The sequence below is a fragment of the Culex pipiens genome, chromosome 1, assembly GCF_016801865.2.
Source record: "Culex pipiens pallens isolate TS chromosome 1, TS_CPP_V2, whole genome shotgun sequence".
Classification (NCBI taxonomy): Eukaryota; Metazoa; Arthropoda; class Insecta; order Diptera; family Culicidae; genus Culex; species Culex pipiens.
Genome location: NC_068937.1, coordinates 103,973,926 through 103,987,299, shown reverse-complemented (window position 1 = coordinate 103,987,299; position 13,374 = coordinate 103,973,926). Strand labels below are relative to the sequence as shown.

General features: G+C 38.6%; 3 protein-coding genes across 4 annotated transcripts in view; 2 read left to right on the top strand and 1 right to left on the bottom strand.

The window, feature by feature from the left end:
- LOC120425985 (lysyl oxidase homolog 2B-like) overlaps positions 1 to 6,961 on the top strand; it is a 29,694-nt gene extending 22,733 nt beyond the window's left edge. The window contains exons 4-6 of the mRNA XM_039590643.2: positions 5,873 to 6,408; positions 6,474 to 6,631; positions 6,703 to 6,961. Of these exons, the coding sequence (XP_039446577.1) occupies positions 5,873 to 6,408; positions 6,474 to 6,631; positions 6,703 to 6,920 (912 nt within the window). The 3' untranslated portion in view covers positions 6,921 to 6,961. The remainder of the gene's footprint in view (positions 1 to 5,872; positions 6,409 to 6,473; positions 6,632 to 6,702) is intronic.
- Positions 144 to 1,167, bottom strand: LOC120425986 (uncharacterized). Its single transcript, XM_039590645.2, has 2 exons — positions 739 to 1,167; positions 144 to 675 (listed from the first exon to the last, which is right to left on the bottom strand). The coding sequence occupies exons 1-2, from the start codon at positions 886 to 888 to the stop codon at positions 409 to 411; spliced, it is 417 nt and encodes a 138-aa protein (XP_039446579.1). The 5' UTR covers positions 889 to 1,167; the 3' UTR covers positions 144 to 408.
- Positions 6,962 to 9,171: 2,210 nt separating the features above from the next.
- Positions 9,172 to 13,078, top strand: LOC120425988 (putative odorant receptor 83c). Of its 2 annotated transcripts, XM_039590646.2 has the most exons (4): positions 9,172 to 11,055; positions 11,109 to 11,208; positions 11,263 to 11,352; positions 11,408 to 13,078. In XM_039590646.2, the coding sequence occupies exons 1-4, from the start codon at positions 10,271 to 10,273 to the stop codon at positions 11,615 to 11,617; spliced, it is 1,185 nt and encodes a 394-aa protein (XP_039446580.1). In that variant the 5' UTR covers positions 9,172 to 10,270; the 3' UTR covers positions 11,618 to 13,078. The 2 variants fall into 2 exon arrangements, with proteins under 2 accessions (XP_039446580.1, XP_039446581.1); XM_039590647.2 differs by having other exon boundaries at positions 9,191 to 11,352; positions 11,408 to 13,075.
- The last annotated feature ends 296 nt before the right edge of the window (positions 13,079 to 13,374 follow it).

Genomic DNA, 13,374 nt, shown 5'->3' with positions numbered 1-13,374 from the left:
TGAGCCAATCCAAACCTCTTTTTACACTTAAGCTACCATCCGCCTCGGGATTCTAACTGATGACCTTTGGATTGTGAGTCCAAATGTCAACCAGTGACTCTACCGAGGCAGTTTATTTTCCCACGACGACTCCATCACCTGGACTGAGCAGGACAAACGCCTGACGGAATGCGTGATGAGACAAATCTCGTCTCGAAAAATGCTACTGGGGACGACTAAGACCGAGCCCAGGCCAACGAGAGGCAACTACGCTTACCATTAAATCACCGGCCCCGAGAAAAAAGTGTTAAAAAGTTTCATTGCACTAAAAAAAGCTTTATTGTTGTGTTTAATCAAAACAGCAATCTATGCTTCATTTTAGGACTTAATTGCAATTTTAAATTTCAAGCTCAGCGACTCACTTCGCCGTCATCCAGCACGCCGAAAACTTGGATTACCCATCCGACGCTCACGCTGCACCTTGCGCAGAATGTTGTCCTGGTAAGAGTAACGCAGCGCTCGCGACATCTTGTCGTAGTTTAGTGGTTCTATTGCTTGTCCCACAGCTTGGCCAACCCAGCAGGGTCTAAGGTCTCGAAAAAGCCCGTGTCGCGGCTCTTCCACGCGATGTATCTGTTGTAGCGCTGGGCCGGAACGTTCAGCAGTTGCTGCAAAAGGTCCACAGTAGGTGGCCATCTGGAAAAGGTGAGAGTTGGTTAGGAACATCCTGCTTTGAGGTCAGTAGAATAAAGTACTTACTGGTATTGAGTTCCGGTCCGTCGGGAAAAAACTCCCGCTTGTCGGGAATAAAAACACCGGGAGTGGTCCGTTCCGAAGAGCAGCTGTTGCACTCAACGGTGGTGATGGGGTCGGCAACTTCAGGTTCAGTGTGTGGATCATTGTTGTCATTTTTGTTTATCTCATCCAAGCAAGCAATGGAAATTAAAGAGAGCAGCAGAGAGAGAGAAGGCAAGCCGTCATGTCAGCGTAACTCATTGAGAGTCAAAATCGGAATCCTCTCGGTTTAACTACACGTGAGCTCACTGAGTGTAACGTTCATTCGACCGGCCCTCTTTTGAGCGATCACTTTACACTGAAATCATGATAGGCGTTCTGAGTTCTCTATCAACGATCAAATGGAAAATTACAGCTGATAGACTAACTGTGTCAAATTTCGTTCTATCACTATCAGTGATCAATCCCTTTTTGAGCCCTGATTCCAAGATACGATTTTTTGAAAATAAAAACTGGGGTTTTCGGCGAGCCACGCGCAAAAACGAGAAAATTACGAAAACGGGGAAACATCAACTTTTTTCTCTAAAACTGCGATAAAAAAATTCCCTAATTTGAAAGACGCAACATACCGGAGAAAAAATGTGTGTCGTTCGAGTCCAGATTCGATTCCAAAAGCCTTGGAATTTTTTCACATCGGATAATCGAATCTTTGGATAATTTAACCACAGAATAAATATTTAAGATCCAAGATGGTGGCCAAAATGGCGGCGATGAAATATAAAAAAATGCATTTTTTATTTTATCAGGAAATCAACTATTGAAAAGAATTTGTCTAAAATGGGGTGAAAAACTCGAATTTAACGGTAAAAATATTGTTTTTTGTTCGATTACCCTTAGTTCCTGAAAACCGTCAGATAATCAAATTTCAGATGATCAAAACTTCGAAAAATTTAATCTTAATCGAATAAAAAAACTTTCTCAAACAGAAATTTAAATAAATAAACAACAAAACTTTTTCAACATTACTTTTATTACAAACAATTCTATTATTGTACAATTCATTTAGTATATGGGTCATTCCACCTGAACTGTGCAAGAAAAAATGCAAATTTGAAAATTACCATCTCCTATTCTGCTCAAATTTGGCAGAGCTGTTGAGACTATCAAAACATGCAAAAATCCCGAATTTCATCCAAATCGGACCACCCCCTCCATTTTTGTACCCTCCCAAAAAATCGACTTTTTGGCGATTTTTGAGCGAAACCCCTATCTTCAAACGACGATAACTCAGGAACCACAAATCTTAGAGAGTCGGTCTTAGACTCAATTTTGAAGGAAATTGGACGTAGAATCCATTTCCGTGATCAAAATTTGGATTAAAATATTTTTTCTACCTGTATTGCGCAATTGAAAACTTTAAATGGCCGTATCTCAAAACAGCCCTATTTATTTTTTAAATTTGACCTCACCATCGTATTCCTCGTCCAATTTTACATAAGAATCACTTATCGACAGAAAGGAATATGTTTCGTTCCAGAGATATCGAATTTTAAAGCTTTAAGCAATTGAGATTCCCTAAATTAGCTACAGTCACCGCATATGCTAGATGCACTCGGGCGCGCTGATCAATAATTACTACCTGGTTATTTATTGAAATAAGATTTCATCCCAATTAATCATTAGCAAATTAGACAAAAACTGAAGGAAACTGCTGTATTAATCTTAAATTAAAAAAAAAGTATACGGTGAATTTATGTGCTAGCCCACAGGACAGAGCAAGAACGACACGCAATACAGGGCAGAATGGAATTCCCGCTGAGCTAGCAGGAAATTGAAATTGATCTTGTAAGTAACACTTAAGAAAAAGTGTACGATACATTATCGTGTTAAAAATTATGAATTAACATGAATAAAACTCTCGTGAAGCATGATTAAGCAAGAGGATTTCTGGAAAGTATAAAACTGAAAAATGTAAGAAAATCACAAAGATTAATCGGATTTATTATCTGATTAAGATCAAATTAAGTGGTGTTGATTTCGACACCATCCGAACATTTATCTTTTTTTTTGTCAATCATTTCGAAATCTTGGAAGACGATACAGCTGCTGTCCACATGTATCAGAAATGTATGGTTTTGTTTTTGAAATTAAATGTACCAGAATTGAAAAAAAAAATCATCAATTATTCAGATGAAACTGGCTCACAATATAAAAATCGGTTTAATATGATCATGCTCAATCTTTCAAACCGTAAGGCAGATTTTGGGGTTTATTGCTGAATGGCACTATTTTACTACCGCTCATGGCAAAAGCTCTAGAACCCATGAGAATTATTCCATCTACTACATCCAGCTCTACATTTGTTCTTGCTTCAAATAAAAGACATAATTTGATCAAGTGGGAAGAAATGAGGAATTAGGAAAAATATGAAAACAATAGAAAAATGTTATTTTTTTAATTGTGTTGTAAAAACGTTGTAGCATTTGCAAATAATTATAAAAAGTTCAAATTTTACCTAATATGGTTCAAAAAACAGTGCATTCAAAATTACCCAATAAATATTCCTATAACAAATAATAAATTGTTTAAGTATTGATTATCTCAAAATCGTATAAAATTATAAAAATAATTCATCTTACAGAACACCAGGTAGTAATTATTGATCAGCACGACTGAGTGCTTCTAGCATATGCGGCGAGTGTAGCTAATTTAGGTAATTTCAAGAACTCAAAACTTTAAAATTCGATATCTCTGGAACGAAACATATTCCTTTCTGTCGATAAGTGATTCTTATGTAAAATCGGACGGGGAATACGATGGCGAGGTCAAATTTAAAAAATAAATAGGGCTGTTTTGAGATACGGCCATTTAAAGTTTTCAATTGCGCAATACAGGTAGAAAAAATATTTTAATCCAAATCTTGATCACGGAAATGGATTCTACGTCCAATTTCCTTCTAAATTGAGTCTAAGACCGACTCTGTAAGATTTGTGGTTCCTGAGTTATCGTCGTTTGAAGATAGGGGTTTCGCTCAAAAATCGCCAAAGAGTCGATTTTTTGGGAGGGTACAAAAATTGAGGGTACAAAAATTGTTCCGCTTCAGATGGAATGACCCATATGACAATTCATTTGTAATATAATATAATGTTCTTCAAAATATATTCAAAGTTCTCCTCCAATCCTCGAACTCCATCGCAACCGTGCCCAGTATCCAGTCAGCATCTGTAAACTAAGTATTGGATTAGTTTATTATCTATTGTTTCCAAATTACCCAAATTACTTTTTCAATAGAGGAGAAAAGCAACTTGCGACAAAATTTTGAGGCTAGGAATTTTGACAGGTATGATTTCCTTAAAGTATTCGCCTCCTTTTCTCTCCCACAGAAAACCGGGGAACAATGTAGCTGTCAAACTAGGCCAAAATGTTAAAGTCACTCACAAAATGAACTTTGAGTGATTTGAGTTCATTTCTGACGTCACGATTTTCTTCTCTAATATCTCCTCGACTCAAATATATTTAATCATCGTCCTCTTCAGCTTCACAATCATCATGATAATCGTCATCTTCGTAATCTCCAGTTTAAATATCTGAAATAAAAAAAAAATCACTCCGGATTTGAAGGAAAAATATTCACCAAAAATAATTTACCAATGCATTTCCATTTTCTACACTAGCAACTCCTATCCATCCGTCATTAGAATATGAAACAGGAACAAGAAACCGCTCATGAAACGAGAAAATCATTGAACTATTTAAACAAAAACAATCAAACCAATAACAGCGCAACACATTGAACCGCAGAACAAATGGCGCAACCACATCGCAAATTTAGAATACCGCAATCGCAGCAACCAGGGCAAAGTATTCGTACTGGAATTTTGACAGCAGGAGTAGCACCAAAAATATTTTGTTTGTTTAGAATTTGGCGGAGGCAGTTCCGGGGGATCTTTCACCAGAACCGAGTACAGGATCGGAATGGAAGATTCCGAACCTGTGAACTCCTTAACCTGGGCGAGATCTGAAAATCTAACGGATTTTTTAGAATTTAGGGAAGTGTTTGAATTTTGTGGTTCCGGAACTCCCTCGGAAGTATCTGAAATGGGAAAATTAAATTCACAAGCATTTGGTTCTGCGGGCGGTTCCAAGATGGAAGCCGCCGCAGTTGGTTGTGAACGATCAACCAAATCTAGATCGATAACCGGCGATTCCGGTACCGAATCCACCGGTCTTGCAGAGACATCCGATAAAACGTCTGTCAAAATGGCAATTTTTTTTTTTTTTGCAGAGGATAGGACATTGCTCTTTTGCTTACTGTCTTGACCTTAGTGAGAAATGAATGTCGCAAAACTTTAAAAATACCTTTGGCGGGTTTTAAAAAATCATGCATGCCAAACAGCGGGATAGTTATAAAAGTCATTGTTTTTGTTTTTGACATTAAGTTTAGATGAAGAATAGAGAAAAATATTAATAAGCGTCCGTTCACAACCACGGCTCAAGCTGGTATGGCTGGTTGGGGGGGTGCGCACTTTACCAAGTATGCTTTCAGCTTAGAGCAACACATGTCTCATGGTGAGAAACATTGGAAAGTGATAAACATTGAATGAAGAAGATAATTAGCGAAAATATTGTGCACTGTATTCCGCCGGGGAATTGAACCCCGTTCTATCTTATACCGTGAGAACGCATCACCGATCTGCCAACGGAACCAAACCATCTAAGACCTCTTAGAACGTGATCTGTTTCTACTGGGTAATCGTATGACATATGTTCCATGTCTCCGACGCAACCATAACACCAATTCTTTCGCTCTTCTATTATGTCAATTTTTCTCTCTTTCCATTGGCTCTCCGAGATCCTTGTGGGTCAAGTATATTTTTAGAAGCATTTGTGTCGTGTTCATTAGGGTCATTGGGCTTTCAGCTTGTTATTTTCACGAAACTGTGGCTACCATGGTTACGGGAGGCCTCTGGAGATCGTTGTTTATCGCGTTTGAAAATGATTGGCTCCTGCGATCAACGATCGCAAAAATGCTTGGGTGGCTGTCAAATGTCAGTTTCTCGCCACCAGTAATATCAACGTTTACTAACAGCAACTTCAAAAATGTCCAGTTGTGTTATTGCAAACTAATCCCAATTGTAATTTGCTCTTCATAAATCAGGTCCGCAGCGCCGGCAAGTCTTGGGGCTCGATCTGCGCCGACGGGTGGTCCCTGCTGGAGGGTAACGTCGTCTGCCGGCAGCTGGGCTTGGGCTACGCCAACGACGCCATCCAGACGGACTTTTTCGGCGGTTCCAACCGGTCCGAGATCGTGCTCAGTGGAACCGAGTGCTACGGCAACGAGAGTAGCTTGGCCGAGTGCGCCCACCACGAGGTCACTTCGTGGGCTTCATGCAGCGAGCGAGGGAGCCACGTGGCTGCGGTGACCTGCGTGGACAAGATGGCCGACCTGGCGTTTGACCACGTGGAGATGGAGCAGTCACTGCACCTGGAGGATCGACTGATGTACTTGCTGCAGTGTGCGATGGAGGAGAATTGTGTGGCGACGCAAGCTTACGAGATTCAGCGGGATAATCCAAATTGGCACCTGGAGACGCGGAGGCTGATGAAGTTCACGGCCCGGGTGCTCAATACGGGCACGGCCGACTTCCGGCCGCACATACCGAAGCATCTGTGGGAGTGGCATTTGTGTCACATGTAAGTTGAACCGTTTTCTTTAGAGGTTCATCAAATATTCATATTCTTTTTATTCATTTCTGCAGGCACTACCACAGCATGGAAGTGTTTGCGACGTTCGATATCTACGACCGTCACGGAAAAAAGGTTGCCGAGGGACATAAAGCGTCCTTCTGTCTGGAGGACAACCAGTGCCTTCCCGGAACGGAACCAAAGTACGCGTGTGCCAACTACGGAGATCAAGGTCGGTTTTTTAACGACTTCCAGCGAAAAAAAAAATCAAAAACTTTAATCATCAAAATTTCCCCCCTTCAGGAATTTCCATCAACTGCGCGGACATTTACCGGCACAACATCGACTGCCAGTGGGTGGACATCAGCGAGCTGGACACTGGCCTGTACACGCTGAAGGTGGCCATCAATCCGGAGTTCAAGGTGCCGGAAATGAGCTACGACAACAATGCGGCCATTTGTTCGCTGCTGTACACGGAGACGTACGCCCGGGCGTTCGACTGCCGGATGGTGCGACCCTAGGAGAGAGTGAGGAAGAGAAGTGTGGGGTGGGGCAAATTGTGTTCTGTAACAAAAGCGCAAAATAAATTAAAACAACATTGGCGCGAAGTGCCAAAAACAATGTGTTCGGTTTATTTAGTACTGATTGAGTTTTGCAATTAGTTTTGTGGTTGAAAACCTCTGTTAAGCAAGGCTTTCACTTCGTAGTTTGGTTCAAAGTAATGGTACGTGTTTGGGATTTGATAACATTGCTAGCAATCGCAATGCAGGCCAAGGGTGAAATGATACCTTTTCGGTTGACACCCGGTGAGGAACATCCTGGAAGGAGCGGAACTACATCCGTAGTGCTGTTAGTTGATCTTGGTCAAAACAGCTGCTCTGGTTTCTTGCAAGTTACCCATTTTCTTACCTCCACGTTGGCTTGGTTTCGTCATCATGATGACAACACGTGACCTTGCTGGTGGCCTGTGGAAACGAACTCGTAAACCTTTGACCAGCGAGGGTCAGAGTCGAGACGGCCAAAAGAAAGGGATGCGCAATGTGGGAAGGGAAGATTGTAGACGGTATTGTTTTGATTCACAGCATGTTGAGTTAACTGTTGTGGATGTACCTGATACATCGCAATACGGGGTTTCTCTTCTTTCCACTTTCAGCTACTATCTATCTTCTATTTCTTTATTATGTATTACTGATTTTCTAATTCGGCTTCTGTTTACTATCCACCATTTTATTTTGATTGCATGATCCTTTGTTTCTCTTATTTTCATATACTAATGCATCTTTTTGTTTGTTTGTTTTGTTTTTGTTTGTTTTCATTTTCATGTCGTGTCTGGGCCTACGGTTGGAGAACGATTGCACCACGACAACCACTTCGGAGTGATATTATCACACTGGAGACAACAGCAACAACATCAGAAACCCTGATGTCACTCAGGTTCCCGCAAGTAACTGTATCATTATTTTAAAGTGTTTATATTTTACTAACATCCCTTTCTTTGCAGAGCATGGACTACATTATAAAGCGGCAATGTGGGAAAGGGAAGTAATTTGTGATTGTAGAAGGTATTGTTTTGATTCACAGCATGTTGAACGAACTGTTGTGGATGTACCTAGAACATCGCAACTCGGAGTATCTCTTCTTATTATCTCCAACTACTTTAGTTCTGTTTCACTTATCTTTCAAGTCTCCTCTACTCAATTTGCCAGTTTTAACTGCTATGTGTTTTCCCTAACAAAAACTGATCTCCTTAATATGCGAACGAGGTTAATTCTCGGGTTAATTCCTGTTCATATTTGATGTATTCTTTATTCATTGTCTAATTTATTTATTAATTAAAATATTATTTTAATCGGCTCCTAAAGTTGTCATTAATGCTATCTAAGCTTATATGATATTATTTATCCTTTATCACAAAGCTTTTTTCACAAATTATTGCCTATATTTTTAATCTACTTCATACAGCTTTTACTCTTCTTTCCTTCAACATACAATTATTCTTTCAGTAGCGAACTTTATGTAGTATGCTTTTTCCTTTATTGTCTATTGTTTTAATCTACGCCCTTTTCTTCAAACAAGTAAGATTTGAGTCCTTACTCAATATATTGAATGATCAAAGTCACACACATAACATTATTGTACTTTTGATAAATTTTTGAATAACATGCTTAGGTTCAAAACATTGTAACAAAACACCGCGACAGAAGAAATAGCAACAGATAAACTCGACTCAACACTAGGGGAGATTTCACTGTAAATAACAATTAGTTTTTGAATTCAAACTAAAAATAAAACAGTTTTTTGCTTTAATGAAAGTTGATAGGCACACTATAAATGGTTAGGCGCTTATACTTACATCAAACCCTACGTAATGTACCACCCCCGGCCGAGTTAAAATGCGTAACCGGAAAAGAAGGTGTGCATGCCTGGCACGAACACTCAAAGCGTGTTCTAGCGTGTTGCTCGTACTGACTCAGAGCAAGGGTAAGATGTAGGTGTAAGGGCAGTGCGTGTTCGTCGGGAACCTGGTGCATAAGATCGGTCAAGGCCCGTTCTTACACTGAAAATTGCGAATTGCGAATTGCGAATTGCTAGCAATCGCAATCATTTAGAGGTGGTAAAAAAAAGAGCGAGCCGTGGTTCTTTTTGAAACCCTGGTCTTTTGAAAGAACCGTTTCAAGATGGAATGATTTTTAAACTTTTGTTTGGGTTATTCTCCGTCAACTCTCACGACATCGGGAAAAGATGCCCCGAACCTTCTTCGATTTACGAAAAAAAAAGTTTTGAAAAAGTTACTTTTTGCGTTTCTCTTTGTTTCGTCGTCCGTGGCTGTCGCGGGTGACCATGAACGGTCATGATCAACGACGACCAACGACGACCAACTTTAAGGGGTCGTACCGCCCCTCCGTCACGAGATATAAAAAAAACGGACCTCGGATTCGTGATCAGGGACAAAAGTTACCCCTTAGGACAAAGTTTCACGCAAATCGAAGAGGGGTCGGGGCAACTTTTCCCGATTTCGTGTGAGTTGGTAGAGAATTACCAGTTTATATTTATGTTTATAGTTAAATTAAATTTATTGAATTTCCTGCAAATTTTAGTATTAAATTTGTTTTCGAGAATTTAAAATGCAATTTCTAACTGTAACTAGGAGTACTGTTGTTACAACCTACTAAATACGGTCCTTAAATCGTCGCTTGTGTGATGTCTTGTGACACGTCCTATCTTTTTACAGCAGACGTGTCACAAGATAGCACACAAGTGACGAAATCCTAACAAACCGTTACACAAAATATCGATTGTTTTGATGTTTACAGCTTGTTTGACACCTAAAGATGGCCATTCACTAAAATTTGTGCGATTCAAAAGCAAAAACGAATGTCCGGGATTCGAAGCACAACAAGTAATTTCAATTTTAAAAACTCTGATGAAAATTTATTACAATAGACATATTTTGCAAGCATTCTCTTAAAATTTATGCACTCATCTTGATGATATTTCTGCATTTCCAACATATTACTATTTTTTTCGGATTTCGAATGAATAAGTTATTTTACTCATTAGTCTTACTCAATTTATAGTTTTACACTTAATACCTATTCCAAAGAAGTAGATCTAAATAAACAATTCGTCATTTTCTTCAAGGTTGCTTTAGTGGAAACACTCCAGTGGAAAGTTACCGTCGTTATAAAAAAGGTTATATTTTGTCAGGCTGTATTTGCAATATTAATTGAACAACTAAGCAACATCTGCTTTCAAAAGCACATATTTCCCACCATGCAAAAACAATGTCTGATTCAGTAGAACATAGGTAGCGTTTCAGAAAAAAGGCGTTCATAACATGTAAAATAAAATTTACTCATCATTATTAATCATGGACTCCATCAAGAAGCTTTATCGTTACAAGTTTTTTCAACATACCCAAACGGAACCATCCGAATTTTACCAAAGCGTAGTGATAACACCAAACAAAGCCGCTCGATTCACCGGCCTCGATGTGTTCACCGAAGGTTACAAGTTCTCCTGGAGGACTTTTTGTATGATCGTTTCAATTTTGGTCTACATTTACTGTTGTGTTTTCACGGCTTACGAGCTTCGCTGTAATATGGAGAAATTGATTTTCTGCCTTCTCACGAGTGGATTGGCTCCACACAAAACTGTAAAAGTTTGGACTTTTTTGGTGTTTCAAAAGGAGCTTTACTGGTTTCATCAATACACCAAGGATTTGTACCGCGAGGAGTGTAATGATCGTACCAAGTCCATGTTGATGAAAAATGTTTCCTTGCTAAGTGTGACTGTTAAGTTGATGTTGGTGGCTTATACGTGCATTTCTTCTGCCATGGATATTGTTCCGATCATTTCTTCAGCTGTTTCTGGGGAGAAGACTCTCCCCTTTGGATTTTACATTCCGTTTTTGGATCATACATCGTCGGTCGGATTTGCATGTAACTTTATTATACAAGGAGCTCTTACAGTGTATGTGCTTTGCTCGGGATATGGAGCAGATTGTATCTATTTGATTGCCATGGCTAGCTCATTCACTCAGATTGATGTACTCATGTCGGCTTTGAAAGAATTGACCACGGAAATCGAAGCAAAGAAGCAAGATGTTGGCGAATGTTTGAATCAAATAATTGTTCGCCATCAGGAACATTTGAAGTAAGTTTTTCATGACATTTGAATCTTTTTTAATCAACTATTCCATTTCAAAGGTACTTGGGAACACTCGAATCTGTGTTTCGATTCTATTTCCTGGTGAACTTTGTAAGTTTGGCACTGACTCTCATTCTGTCATGGTATGCAGCAATTATCGTAAGATCATCATTCAATCCAAAATAGTCGAATTTCTAAACATTTTTTTCGTAGCTCTCCTGGTACCAAGGGTATGGCTTCATTCTGTTTATCAGCTATGGACTGTTTTTCGGATGTTTTTTGGGAACACTGCTGGCAATGAAGGTAAACGAATACTAATCCCTTAACATGCTCCTTTTCAACTCCTCACATCCAACAGAGTGAACAGCTGGAGCGTGCAATTTACGACGTTCCCTGGTACAAGATGTCACTGGCGAACCAGAAGTCTATGAAGTTCCTGCTGAACTCGGCCCAAAAGCCCGTCAGTATGACGTTCATCTTTTACAAACTGGACGTGCCCACCTTTTTGCAGATGTACAAAATGATCTACAGCACGTTCACCATGCTACTGACGGTGCGTGATGAGTAGAAAAGACACAACAAGTTGAGTCAATCATGAGGGTTTCAAATCTGAACTTTACGCAATGAAATGGACAAAAATCTACCACATCTACCACATAATAAACAAAGGAGTTTTGTAAAAATCCTTAAATGTGCAAAACGTGAAAAAAAATCACCAAGTAGTTGTTGTGAGTCAGCTTTCTATAAATTGACATAAAAAAACACAGAAATTGTAGAATTGAACACAGAAAAACATTGATAATATGAAGTATGAATAATTCAAAAACACGATTATAACAGGGCATAAAAATTCCTAAAACTAACAATAACAAAGTTTTAGTGTTGTCAGGTTTAAAATGAAATAGATACAAAGCATACACAATAAACTGGACAAACTAACTGGACCTCGATTATTTGATTGTTATGATACTATCGAGGATTAAATGTTATCTAAAAAGAAAATAAGGAAAATCTATTAAGGCGTCATCCATAAAGTACGTCACGCTCTAAGGGGGAAATGGGGGTTGTCACAAGTGTGACATAGTGTGACAAGGGGGAGAGGGGGGTCCGTGAGATTGTGACGTCACGTACGACTATTTCTTGAATACTGAAAATGTAGTCACAAAATATAGCTGAAAAAGGTTGATGTTTGATAAACATAACTCATAAATTAAACACGATACAAGGCTTTAAGAAACATAATTTTTATGATAGGATAAATATACTTAAATCATAAGATTAAAAAAAACTTTTGATGGTGATTTCTGTCACTACAACATTCAACAAAATAAAAAAAATCTAAACGCTACATGTAAAAATAAAAAAACTTTTTCGATTGAACTACGAATTTAAAATTAATCCTATTTATAAATCATGTTTAAATTGTACAAAAATTAAGATGGGGATGGGGGGGGGGGGTCCGACAACACGTGACGTGCTTTTCGAGGGGAGGGGGGTCGTATCCAGCTTTACAAATTGTGTCATAGGGGAGAGGGGGGTGAATTTTGGCCGATTTTAGCGTGACCAGGGTGGCCACTCAAGTCGGGAAATCGGGAAAGTCGGGAATTCGCCAAAATCCGCCAAAAATCGGGAAAAAGTCGGGAATTTATGATTTTTTGTCAAAATGTCGGGAATTCTAAGCATACTTGCTTGAAAAAAATTTTTTAACACTTGAATAATTTTGTAATATTTTGTACAATTTTCAAATTGAATTCACACAATTCTGCTTTAAATTTTTTAAGGAGTTTATTTGAGTATGGAAAAGCTGTTTAAGACATTCAAAATCTTAATGAATATTGAATGCCTTTGACACAGATTTTCATAATATTTTATTATTGTTTATCAAACAAGAGGTAAAGTTAATGAAAAACTAATATAAAAATAGAGCCTAATGGCTTAGTGGTGTAATGATTCTTTTTAATTTTGTCACATACACGGAGAAAAATGAGTTCTCAAAATCGTGAACAAGCGTTCATGAAATCCGGAACCACGAACAAAGTGTTCAAATTCCATGGTACGATTTTGAAAAACGTACCATGAAATTTGAACACTTTGTTCGTGGTTCCGGATTTCATGAACGCTTGTTCACGATTTTGAGAACTCTTTTTTCTCAGTGTAGATTGAATATTTTTTTTGGTAAATATTTTTAATTGCTTAACTAAATTCAATGATTAATTTTGTATTTGTTTTTTTTTTAGTATGGGTAAATTACCAACTATGGATAAAGCTTGATTTTCAGTTTTCGGAAAACTTAAACATCAAATAAAATCCAAAATTGAAAAACTT

What these genes read in the sequence shown, in the direction of transcription:
- LOC120425986 (XM_039590645.2), bottom strand. Translation starts at nt 888, where the DNA reads ATGACAACAATGATCCACACACTGAACCTGAAGTTGCCGACCCCATCA. An exon ending in CGGACCGGAACTCAATACCA is followed by an intron (nt 676 to 738) that starts GTAAGTACTTTA and finishes CACCTTTTCCAG; the next exon opens with ATGGCCACCTACTGTGGACC.
- LOC120425988 (XM_039590646.2), top strand. Translation starts at nt 10,271, where the DNA reads ATGGACTCCATCAAGAAGCTTTATCGTTACAAGTTTTTTCAACATACC. An exon ending in CGCCATCAGGAACATTTGAA is followed by an intron (nt 11,056 to 11,108) that starts GTAAGTTTTTCA and finishes TCCATTTCAAAG; the next exon opens with GTACTTGGGAACACTCGAAT. An exon ending in CATGGTATGCAGCAATTATC is followed by an intron (nt 11,209 to 11,262) that starts GTAAGATCATCA and finishes TTTTTTTCGTAG; the next exon opens with CTCTCCTGGTACCAAGGGTA.